At 36.7% G+C, this 13,300-nt stretch overlaps 1 protein-coding gene across 1 annotated transcript in view; it reads right to left on the reverse strand.

Annotated features, from left to right (window-relative positions):
- Positions 1–1,342: 1,342 nt before the first annotated feature.
- TAF2 (TATA-box binding protein associated factor 2) overlaps positions 1,343–13,300 on the reverse strand; it is a 56,238-nt gene continuing 44,280 nt past the window's right edge. The window contains exons 20-23 of the mRNA XM_081110999.1: positions 13,031–13,186; positions 12,444–12,549; positions 11,687–11,806; positions 1,343–2,793 (exon numbers count right to left, since the gene is read on the reverse strand). Coding sequence (XP_080967125.1) covers positions 2,501–2,793; positions 11,687–11,806; positions 12,444–12,549; positions 13,031–13,186 — 675 coding nt within the window. The 3' untranslated portion in view covers positions 1,343–2,500. The remainder of the gene's footprint in view (positions 2,794–11,686; positions 11,807–12,443; positions 12,550–13,030; positions 13,187–13,300) is intronic.

Below are 13,300 nucleotides of genomic sequence, written 5' to 3' on the forward strand. Positions count from 1 at the left end.
CACGGAGGGAATTCTGGAGTGGTGGTTGGATATACAAGTCCAAGTATTTGTCAAAACCCATAGAAATGTACAGCATAAGAAATGAGTATTACTGTATATAAATCAATAAGTCAACCAGAAAAAGAAAATAACCCACAAGAATAACCAAAAAAATTGACAAAGAGATTAGGGGAAGCTAGCTCTACCGTATCTGGTAGTTACAGTAATCTAAACAGTGTGGCATTGGCAGTTGAGCACACAGATCCATGAAACCAGCTACAAAGTCCAGAAATGGGCCCAACTATATTGGAAAATTTAGTACATAACATTAGAAATCTAGAGAAAAAAAGATGTTTTAAATACATAGTATTGGGTTATTGGGTAGCATTCTAGAAGGGGGGAAGAAAGTACTCTACCATCTGTCAAAATAAACTCCATACGAATTCCAGTTGAATAAAGGATATAAACCTAAAACATAAAACTTTTAAAATGGAAAAAATGGGAGAATTCTTTTATAATTATGCATTGAAGAAGACATTTGTTAGTATACTGGCACAAAATATGGTAGTCATAAAAGATAAACTACAAAAATAAAAAATTTCTCCAAGTATCATTTGCTTTAAAAATGTATATACCATATAGACTTACTCTGGAAAGATGTGTGTAATACCGGCAACAGTGACTGCCTCTGGGAAATGACAGTAGAGAGACTGACACCAGAACTTTGATTATGCATAATTACCTATTTCAAAAATATTGTTTGCTCCTAGTCATAAACATAACTGAAAGCTCACAATAAAAAAAAGTTGCTCATAAGAAACATACAATATGCTATTTAGAAATAACATAGTGCCCAATACAGTACTCAATACATAAGAGGTGCTTAAATTATGTAGGTAGCTATTATTTGTCACTGTGTTCCTACAATACAAATTATTTTGAAATGTATCATTACTATTTTCAAAGTTGGGAATCCCATATATGGTATCACTGCACACTGTAATATTCCATTTTTCCAAGAATAATTTCAATAGTCAACAAGTAATTAATTGGAATCTTTAAATCACTGCCATTTAGGTCCTTCGATGCCTGATCACATTCCCTTTTACTTAACACTCCTGGCCAACTTGTGCTGGTTTTCAATTCCTGAGCATGCCCTTGCTTTCTTCCATACTTTTGAAAATACTGTTTCTTCTGTTCAGAGAACTGTACCCCATCTCTGCCTACCAAAATCATTCTTCCTAAAAGGGCCAGTGCAAATTCCACCTATCCACGAAGCTCTACACAAACTTTGTGGGCAGGTATTCCATGTACACAGACAGAAAGGAAACAAAAGATATAAAAAGATACAAAGGCAGAATGATCCATTTAAAAAGTCATTTATTAAACAAGTTAAATACAAATAAAAGTATATTGAAACGTCTAACTATTGGATCCCTTTGAAATATCTATTCTGGGAAGAAGTATCTTCCAAACTTCTTAAGGGAAAGGATAAAAATATAACCCATATTAAAAATTTTTAAACAATAAAGTACATGGTAAATTCAGAAATAAAAACAAAAACATACAAACTATTGAAGTATGAAACCAAAATGTTCATGTCTTTTAAATGCCTGTGTATACTCACATGAAGACCAAACTGTCTATGTCCAAGTTAGTAAACAGTCTATCGATACCATTTTAACGTATCATAGCTTGTGTCACAGAGAAATAACTTTAGAATGTGTTGGGTGTGTAAATTGTTCACATTTAGCAAATATATTCTATGTATGGACATATTCACTTATACTTAATGAAAAAAGTAACATAATTTAAACATCTTGATTTAAGAACTGGATCTGATGGTTCTGTTAAATTCCAACATCATAATTGCCAAATGCATTATCAAAAGAGTTTTTAAATTTTTTTTCCTTTTTTTTTTTTTTTTCTTTGTAAAGCTGCTTCCAAAAATTTCAGGACTTTTGGGCAAAAGAAAATACCATGTAGTCTTGTTTATAAATTCTGATGCTTTGGCTCTACGGTTAACACACAAAAAAAAAAACATGCAATAGAGAGACTCCTATAGAAAAGCTTCTGTTTGCTTCAGTAGTTCCAAACGGTGTTATGTAATCTGTCACTGGAAACAGTGGTTCCACCACAGACTTGGCAGTAGCTTCTGTTTAAAACTTTGCTCGATAACATCCATCAAAGGCTTTCAAACATACTTTCTGGCAGCACGCATGGAGTCCGTAGTGTGAATGGGGACTGCCAGTGGGTACGAGGGCCTGTATGAAAAAGCGTTTGCTCTGTGTGTGTGTGTGTGTGTATGTGAGCACGCGCTAAGGAGGTAATGGGATGAAATGGTTTATTCAGAACATAAACACATTTTCCTTATCACATCCCAACTGTGTAAATAATAGAAATCAAATATTTAGAATTTAAATGGATTCTGAATTTCTCTGAGAGGCAATTTTTTTCCTTTTATCGTTCTTTACAGAGGCCAGAGATTCAGTTATACCTCTTGCGGACAGAGGCAAAGGTCTCAGTCGGAGAGAGAAGGAGAGCGAATAGACCTGCCGCTGGCAGGGCTGGAGAAGGTGAAAGGCTCCTTGTCCTTCTCTTTGCTCTCATGCTTGTGCTTGTGCTTATGCTTATGTTTGTGCTTCTTCTTCTTCTTCTTGTGCTCATGGTGGTGGTGGTGATGGTGGTCACTGTGTTTGGAGGACGTCGATTCCTTAGAAAACACCGAGAGTGGGGCTGTTGCAACCGGATGCATACTCATCTCCAGAGGTGACTGCTCTTTACCTTCAAGATTAAAAACACCCAAATGAATTCCTGTTGGTAACAAGGAAAGTGAAACGAAAGTAAGAGGGAGTATAGAAGAGAGGGATTCCTAAGTGTTTATTACTTTCATGGGAATAATTAGGAACAGAAGTATCCAAATAATTACACACAAACAAGTTTTCAGCATCGTGGCCAGGAAGTTGAATAGTTCAACTCCTGTAGTCTATACAAATTATGACATATAGCAATGTGTTACCAATCAATCTTCTAAAAATTAATATTTACTATTTTAAAGTACTATGAAGAGATAATAATGATTACACTGTTATAGGTTAAGACCCACACTGGTCAATGAAAACATAGCTCCTTTAACTACAGCTGTGCCCTAAGCTATTGGAGGTGGGGGGTGGTAGTGCTGTGTCTATGACATCGGGAGAACCACTTATATACACCTACCACATTATACTAAGTTACTGACAACAACATCCCCCAAAGCCCCAAATTTCTACAGTTCAGTAAGTTAATTTCTAGGAATGAATAGGCAAAGTGAACTCTTTAAGTATTTTCAGCATCCTTAGCTTAAGAAACCCAGAAAAGGTAGGGAGTGTATAAAGAGGATGTGTCTACTTGAAGATAAGAGTCTTGTGATTAAAAACAAAACACAACCTGAGAATCAGGAGACCTGTGCTCCAGAGCAGGCTCTGCTGTTAACCTTCAGCATGTTTATCCTTCTCTATCTCACCTAAAAAATGGATCAAATGTCTTTAAAACTTCTTTCCATTTCTACATTCTATCAGTCTAGGAATCAACAGTAGTTTTCAGACTCCAGTGTCCAAAAATTGCTTCCTCCAGGCCAGATACTCCTTGGGCCAAGCCCTAAGGAAAATTCTTTCTGTGTTATTCTAGGGTAATGTTACTGCTTACATGCAGCCAACTAAGAAAAAAGCCTAAGAATCATCTCAGATCCCCTCCCTTTGAGATCTAGTTGGCTGCCAAGTCTTGTTGATTCTCACAGTGTCTCTTAAATCTGCCCACTAACCTTGTCTGCAAGTGTATTAATTCCGACCACCGCACCTCACCTGGATTACACAGTACTAGTCTAGCCTCCTATTACCTAGTTTCTTGGCCTACAGTGTCTTATACTCAGATCCATACTTGACAAAGCTGCACAGCCATGGTTCTCAGCCTGGGCACTGTTGCCCCAAGGGGTTATTTGGCAATGACTGGACACATTTTGGTTGTTACCACTGGGATGGGTTTGGGGGAGGAAGTGTGACTGGCATCCTGTGGGTAGAGGCTAAGGATCCTGTCAAACAGCATACAATGCACAGGACAGCCCCTACAACAAAGAAATCTCATGGCCCAAATGCCAGTGGTGATCAGGTTGGGAGAACCGGTTACATAGAGAGCTTCCTAAAAACAAAGCTGATCATAATTATCTGCTGAAAAGCTCAGTTCTAGCGACAGAATAAAAGGCAAAGTCCTTGAACTCCAGTGAAACAGTTTCTGAAAAAATATTTGTTTATCCAAACTAAAAAACTAGGCTTCTCACTAAAATGGACCGAAATGCAGTCATTTATTTTCTTTTTCTTTTTTTTTTTAATATATTTTATTGATTTTTTACAGAGAGGAAGGGAGAGAGAGAGTTAGAAACATCGATGAGAGAGAGACATCGATCAGCTGCCTCCTGCACATCTCCTACTGGGGATGTGCCCGCAACCCAGGTACATGCCCTTGACCGGAATCGAACCTGGGACCCTTCAGTCCGCAGGCTGACGCTCTATCCACTGAGCCAAACCGGTTTCGGCTATTTTCTTTTTTAAAAGATAAGTTCGCAGCACTAACTCTGATTTCGGTCCCAATCTATTGTTTTTTAAAAAAATAAAAAAAAAAATAGGCATCACCACAGACATTTTCTAAAATCACTTTCAGCTCTAATTTTGTTTACAGTTTATAATGTGTCCTGAACTTCCCTTTCCAGCCTTATCAGCCGCTGTTCCTTTCTGTACACTCTAAGGTAGGCCTTCCACAACTCCATGTATTTGTAAATGTTCCTCCCTGGGCTTCGAACGCCTTTCCCTTATTTCTTGTTTAACTTGCACATTCATTTAACCAATATCAGGAATGAACCTGACAGACCAAGTCTTCTTGGAGCTGACAAATAGCAAAGAAGAAAGGGAATAACCACACCTGAGTAGTAAAAAGACCAAACATAGAGCAGGAGCAGAACAAGGGGCTTAAATTAGTTGGGGGTGGAAGTTGGAGGAAATCAGAGGCAAAATTCTCAACCGAGTAATGTTTAAGCTAACATACAGGAAGGGAAATGGAAAGAGAAAACATTTTAGGTTCTTTGATACTTTAAAATTCAGCTCAAATGTTATTGCTTTGGAAGCTTTCCCCAAAATGCCCCCCATCCTAATTAGTTCTTTTATATTCCCACAACATAACACAGATGAGAAGCTTAAGGCACAGAGGAATTAAATAATTTGCCCAAGGTTGTACTGGCAGATCTGAGCTACAAAACCAGAGCCTGACACTAGAGTCCGTGCTCTTAAGCATTCTGCATGTTGCATAGCGCACATGTAGCACATCCTTTATCTTTGGTCTCTTTCGTTAGACTCATCACTTCTTGAGGACAGAGAGCCTGTCTCTTTAATTTTTGTATCCCGGTGTGTCAACATCTAGCAGCCACCTCCTCACCCCTGCTGAAGTTTACTAAACAAATGAATATAACAGAATTATATAACTGTTGTGTTTCTTTTTAAATAAAATGTCAGATGAACTTAGTCCGACTAAATGCAACTGAAGGTAACTAAATTTGAAGGCAGAGGGATAAAGCACAGAAACTGTGACAGATCCTCCAACTGGTGTTGACTACTGCACTTCCTTTGTGTCTGGCACTGTTCCAATTTTTAGAGCAAGTGAACAAGTCAGATAAAGTTCCTGATACCACAACATGACATTTTTTATATTCATAAGTTTTTAGTAAAGCTAACACTGATTATATTGCAAAAGCTACATAAAGAGATTACTTAAATATCGAAGTTTGGGGATCTGTATCCTTTGTAATAATTGATATACAAATATTCTTCAGAAAAAGAAAAAAATTTGAGAGATATCTGATTCACAGTATCAGCGAAATATGCCACTATATCAGTGATTTTCATCCGGTATGCTGCAGCATACTTGGTGTGCCACAAGAATTTTAAAAACATGCAGTACCTGACTATTTATTTAGTCAGGGGCATGTTTTCCCTTATACTGTCAAATAAAAAAATGACAACAGCCAACACAACAATAGCCATCCAGTGTGAATGAATCAAAATTATACAGGTTTTTTCAGATCAGCAAAAAATAGAATATAATTTTTGGTGTGCTAAGAATTTTAGTTATTAGTTTATGTATGCCATGAGATGAAAGAGGTTGAAAATCGCTGCACTTTATGATTTTAATTTAGACTTTAAATGAATTACATGAATATGGTCACAATTCTGTAAATGCAGTATAAGTAAGTAGTTGCATATCAAACGGAATACAGTCAGGTGATGAGGAGTATAATAAGAAACATGAAAACCTCATGAGTAAATTCCTTTAGCACCTATCTCATTATTTAGTCAGTCTCTATTAACAGACTTTGCAGCTTTCCAATTGGCTGTCTGCAATACTGGGAGTCTGTGGTCTTTTCTGCACTGAGGGAAGTCTCATCATGTAATCCTAAACACTTGCCAAGTTACTTGGGTTGCAGAAAAACTAATAGTTATATTGGAAAATGCACTTCCCAGCAGAGGCAACTGCCCAATGGACAACTGAGTGTATGTGAGTGTACACTTTTCCAAGGCATACTTATAACCACTTCAAAAGTACAGATTTCTTGTCTAAGGGCCTTATACTTTGCATTAAAAATATAATGATTAATTATAAATCTTAAATTTCTCTTGATTTGTATTAAGTCTTATTATGAAGACAATGGAGTAGCTAGATCCAAGGATAAAGGTGTTGGGAACCAGGGCTCCTAAGTACAAATGGCTGATCGCAGGTCTGGGTAGATAATTCACAAGATGAATATGAAACACCTAGTACAACAGCAAGGAAGTCAAAGCCTTCTCAATGGACTCAACTTAAGAGGCTCTCACTGTCCAAAGATGGGGCAATCTGAGTACTGATAATGGACCGGAACTGACTGATCCCCACACTGAAGGGGGCTAGACAGCCAATTCACTGTTTTGAAAATTAAGCAAATAAATAGAGAGAATCAAGCATTTATCTTATTCCTAAATGACCTACACTACTGGGAAATAAGAGACGAGGAGGAATATAGCTTTATAAGAATAATCCAGTTTCTAAGTAACAATGGAAAGATCAATTAGAACATCACCATCTACAACCCTCAGAGTTAATGAATCTAAGCCTTGGACCTCATAAAAAAGTCAGACAGATACTGCATGCTTACAGATTGAAGAACACACCACCACCTATAAACCTGAATCCAGTTAAACTTCTAGATACAAATATAAATGTACAGGAAACACAGAGGACTCTAACATGTTAATTATACCAGAGGTACATACAATGAGCAAAATACAGACTTAAAAATACAGATTAAAAACCTGGTTTCTGGTCAACTGAAAATCTTAAATTTAAAAAGATGTAAAGGGCAATTCAGCCAATTGCAATGTGCAGACCTTATGTGAATGCAGTTTCAAACAAATTAATTGTTAAAAATAAAATAATGGCAGCTATGAATCAATTAAAATTTAAACAGTGACTAATTAGTAATACAAAAACTCAATTTTTTAAAGCATAAGACTATTACTGTGACTATGGCTTTTTAAAATGCTTATCTTTTAGAGATACATACTAAATTATTTAAAATATGTGGGATTTGTTTCAAAATAACTCAGAAGGGTGGAAATGGGTAAGGGTATGGATTAAATAAGACTGACCATGAGCTGATCACTGTTGAAGCTGAGTAATGAATTCCTGGGGTTCACTATATGCATCTGACTACTTCAGTTTTCCGTACAAAGCGTTTTTTTAAAAAGGAGAAGTTAAGGCAATTTGGCTTTATCCAAGAAAACATTACTCTTCGATTGAAATAGTTCATTTCCAGAAATTTATCCCACAAATGTGCAAAGACATATTCTAATATTTATCAGACTAGTATATGTAACAACAGCACGTCTGATAAAACTAATGTTACTCTTATCACTACCATCAACATTTACATTTTTATTTAACCTTTAGCTCTTAAGTTTCATTTATTATAGACAATATATTTTTTGTTTACTTAATCTCTATCTTTCCTAATTTTTACCAGGGCTAATCCAACATGATAAGAAAATGCAATTTCCTTCCTATGTGGAATTGTATATATAACAGTCAGATTTGGGACACATATGAGATTACTTTCACTAGTATAAGAAGGTCATCTATAGAATTCCTACTGAAAAAAATGCATACAGTACCACTCCTACCACACACATTTTCACACATTATTTCAGGCATTTATAAAATGGCTGGGAACTTGAAGTCCACCCAAAGCTGAGCACCACTCATTTTTAAGTTAATGAATGCCCTTTTAGTGACTTGAAATATATGTCTCTATTGTAAAATAGCAGATATATCAGAAAAAGGAGATATCTATATCTATCTATCTATAAAATTTACATTATGGTTTTCTACTTCATGTTATACAGAAAGAACCAAACAGATGTTCAGTTTTGTTATTCTACCCAACATAACCTCTTTCTTAGAGACCAAATAAAATGCATTATGGGTAAGAGTTTGCTGCAGTCAATTTAACAAATGCAAAACAAACAGAAAACCTAATGTGGAAGCTTTTCAGCCCATCACAAAAGTGCTGGTAACAGACAGTGAATAACCTGCTAATTCTATTCAATTCATTCACATTAGATATATGTTTATATTTAACACAAAACCTGCAGTTTCTATTAGGAGAATTGTAAAGTCTGTTCTTTGGTTTCTTTAGATCACTGTAAAAAAATACAGAATTATGTCATTATAATTTAAGAAAAAGACCAAAGTCTGTTTTTCATATTAGAGTTTCAAAAGCAAGAACTGTAGGGCTCTCAGCTTTTTGATTTTTTTGTTTCAAAGGGTTTCATGCATCAGAATAGTGCTTTGCTAACTTATGCCAGAAGGAATCACATAATGCAGCAGCCCTAACTAGGAACTCTCTTCTCCTTCCCCACAGAAACCACTAGGGTTTCCCTTGGCTCCTGCTCCCGTCCCTCCTCTCTGCTTCCATCACAGCAATGCCTGCCGCAGACCAGGCTGCAGTGGTGGGAGAGAGGGCCTGGTATGCATAACTAGTCACCATGGGAACCATAAACCTATTTTTACAAATCCCATTCCTGACCTTAGGAGAGAGGGAACAGTATAAAGTAACGAAGGTATTGAAAATACCCCTGCTGCTGCTTCTTTCTTACCCCAAATGGCTTAACCTCCCACATATGTATCACCCCACCCCTAAAATATTATTCTCACTATCATATGCAAGGAAAGAAAATTGGGGAAAAGGTTAAACCATGACCTTTCCTCTAAACCAGTGGTTCTCAACCTGTGCGTTGCGACCCCTTTGGCGACCCTTTCACAGGGGTTGCCTAAGACCATCCTGCATATCAGATATTTACATTACGATTCATAACAGTAGCAACATTACAGTTATGAAGTAGCAACGAAAATAATTTTATGGTTGGGTCACAACATGAGGAACTGTATTTAAAGGGCCAGAAGGTTGAGAACCACTGCTCTAAACAGTTTCCAGTTCTTCTTTATCTGACCTAAACCCCCATTCTCTTTCCCTCCTCCCACATAACATCTGCAACACATTGCAGTTCTCAGTTACCATCTGGCTGGCTCTGAAGGACCTAAACAGGGGTCCCAAACTGAAAAGCCTCGGCCCTGAGGAGACAGCATAAATGAGCACAGACTTCCAGGTGCAAACAAATGGAATCGGTGTAATAGCACATCCCTGCCTGAGAGGGCCTCTCAGTTCTTCACGAGGAGCTGGAAACCCAGATTTTTATGTGCAATCTCTTCATTTTCAGTCAACTACAAAAAACCTTATAAGACTTCTGGAGATCAAATAAAAGTTGCCTCAGCTGAGTGAACTGAGTAAGGCCCCCAAACCCATTTGTGAACTTGAGGATCCCTAGAGACTTAAGAACACAGCTTCCCTTACCACTGTGTTCTATGCCTCCTTTTCTGAACCCCCACTCCCAATCCCAGGCCAAGATCAGAAAAGGAGACCCCTGGCTCCCGCGGGGGGCGGGGCGGGGGAGGAGGGTGCAGGAAGAGGGAAGTTCCTGTTTCACTGCCAGCTTTACTAGGTTAGGTTAAAGGTGTGCTTCTGACATTCCAAAAGGTGGAGCTGAAAGTGCCCCTTCTCTCAGAAACACTGTTACACACAGTGCTGAGGTTCCATACGTCTGTTCTTCAGGTATAAGTTAAAAGGGTTTTTGTTGGGTAGTTTGGGAAAGTTATGTATCAAATATAATAATGTATCTATAGGAAAACTGTATTTAGATCCCCAAATAAATACATGTAGAAATAAACCTTTGGAACACTATCATTTTTAAAATGATACGACTTACTCATTGGTCATAGGGCACTGAACAGCATAAATGTTTGAAGAAATTACAAAGGCACATTAAAGACTATATTCAAAATTAAGTTCTATCGATCAGTCTATATGTAATATGCTGGTATACAAGAGATTTGAAACTAAGTTTTATAATTTTTAAAAATGCAGAAAATTTTTCATGTCTAGTAAAATTTTAGTAAGTATAATGATAATAAAGCAAACTTACATCAAAATAACAACAACAACAAATCCCCTAAAAAGCCAAGAGAATACAAAACTAGCAAGGGTCAAAAAATGTCAAAATCCCCTTGTGCTAAAGTCTCCAACTGGTTTCCTTCTGAAATATATTTTATGAACCTACCACAATGAATGCATAAAGCACACAAAGAGATATAAGCACCCAACAGCCTGGGGTCACAATACCAAAATATTTTGAGGTGTTGCTTTTGTTTGAAGTCTCCCCTTAATCACAGTTGGTTTCCTACGCTCCTCAAATCAATAAACAGTAACTCTTTTGTTTATATCATAAAAGCAGAGTTTATATAAGCAAACCCATCCCTTGAAATTTTAAAGCCAGATTAATGACTTTTGGAAAAACTATTAATTAAAAGTGATTTTGCTTATGTATCTAGTTTTTCACTCTCTGTTCCTCCAAAACTTGAAGACTGGACTTTTTCAGCAGTTTTGACTGTTTACTCTTATTTGGATTATAATCTTCTCTTTGCAAGAAACAGAAGAACAGGGTAAGCAGAAGACAATGTAAAATAGTACAATAGTTAATAAACATATCTGAACTAAATTACCTTTCATAAACTTAAGCCCAATTAGTATGAAATAATTTAAAAGTCAAAACATGTGAGTTCTCTAGGCATAGCATTAAGGGTCTCATTACTGAAGCAATTGTAAAACTTTCAGGGGCAAGGAGAGAGGAGAAGTAAGTGGTTGATTTGTGTATTTTATGAAAGTACAGAGGTACAGATTTGATGATTTGTACTGAAGCTGGAATTTTCATATTATAATATTCTTAAAAAAAGCACTAAAAGAGCAAAATGTTAACTTTAAATGACATGAAATTATTTCCCTCCTTCCTTTCTACTTTTCTGATATTTCTGAGTCTTACAAAATAGTAGTACATTCATTTATGTTAGATACTATAAATTCAATGTGTTGCAAGAAAAGCAAGTCCTCAGATCTATATTTTTTATGTATTTTGAAGTTAATAACGAAATTTTATGTTGTATACCTGAAACAAATGTAATATTTAATGCAAAAAAAGAAAAAAAGACACTTTATGAAATTTATAGATTTGTTCTTAAGCAAGAAAAACAATGATTTCACCTGTTCCCTTCCGTGCAAGTTCCATCCCCCACTGGGGCTTTGTGACAGGTGTGCCATCACCCCCTGGTGAATGCTGGGGCATTAAAGCCCGCGAGCTAGCTGGCCGATATTTAGAGAGCCCTAAAATGGCAAAGGAGAAGGAGAAGATGAATTAATCCCTTTGTTTCCCCAAAGAAAGAAAGAAAGAAAAAAGCATGGCAGGTTTTTATAAGCTAGCCTTTAAACCAGAAGCAATTTAACAGAAGACTCTAAAAATAAAAATAATACATTTTTGCCCTGCCGGTGTGGCTCAGTGGCTGAGCATTGACCCATGAACCAAGAAGTCAAGATTTGATTCCTGGTCAGGGCACATGCCTAGACTGCAGACTCAATCCCCAATTTAGAGCATGCAGGAGGCAGCCAATCAATGATTCTCTCTCATCACTGTGCTTCTATCTCTCTCTCCCTCTCCCTTCCTCTCTGAAATCAATAAAAATATATTAAAGATATATGTATATTTTTAAGTAAAAATAAATAAATAACAAATCTAGAAGTATAAGCATGCCAAATATTAAAAAAAATGAAATGGAAAAAGAAGACTTTTTGTATTTATTCTTTTACTCATGTGTTAAATCTGATACAATCTAATATTTCATTTTATACTGGCTACTTTCAAGCTTTACAGTTGTTCACTTGAAGATAAAGCAACACACCCTAGAACAGTGGTAACTTGTGAACTCTCTCGATCGGCTCAGTAACTGCAATACACTAATCTTACCTGGAGTAGACGGCCTTTCAAGCATGTTCAAATGATGAGAAATGAATGCCTGGCTGTCATGAACAGTATCCATATCAATCTCCTCTTCGTCTTGAGAACTTGAAAACTAAAACACACACATGGAACAAAAGAGAAAAAGGGCCATTATATCACTTTATGTTTGGATCTTAGCTCTTAGGAAAAGTAGCAGAGAGGTCACAGGATATACCCCCAAATAATCTTAAAAGGAAAAGTAGGCTCTTTTTCTCAAAACGTATAAGAGAGAGAAAAGATTATGTGGTCCAGCCTCCAAAAGGAGCTGAATGGAAATTACTGGAAATTTAACAGCAACTAAAATCTATTCCTATGTTATGGGAGAGTAGTGAGCTGAGGTAGATCGTGCACACATAGTTCCTCCCCAAACAGAGAAGAAGTATGTGACAACAGAAATTAAATAATCGGTTGAAATGTTTTAGAGATGGACACTTGGGTTCTTTTATAATTCAGTCTGTCCCATCTGTTCCTAAGGAAAAACCAAGTATTCATAAAGATTTATAAGAAGGTGAATATCCTACACTGTTAATACAGGTTTAACCTGTATTTCTTACTCTGATTTTGAGTTTGACTTTACTGCTATCCTCATTCTTCTCCAGTATTTGACCAGGTTCTAGTGGGGACCCCAGTGGTGTATCAGACTTCCTCTTCACTCCCTGCTGATGAGCTGATATATTACATGATGCTTCCTTGGCAAGATGATCAACTTCCTGCGGCAATATTTAAGATCAAAATTAGTTTCTGAAGACAAGTAGCTCATATTATAGCTGAAAACTAATAGCTATTGCAACCATGCAGATTAGAGCATGCCCAGTGCCTGTAAG

Source organism: Myotis nattereri, assembly GCF_964212035.1.
Source record: "Myotis nattereri genome assembly, chromosome: 17".
Taxonomy (NCBI): Eukaryota; Metazoa; Chordata; class Mammalia; order Chiroptera; family Vespertilionidae; genus Myotis; species Myotis nattereri.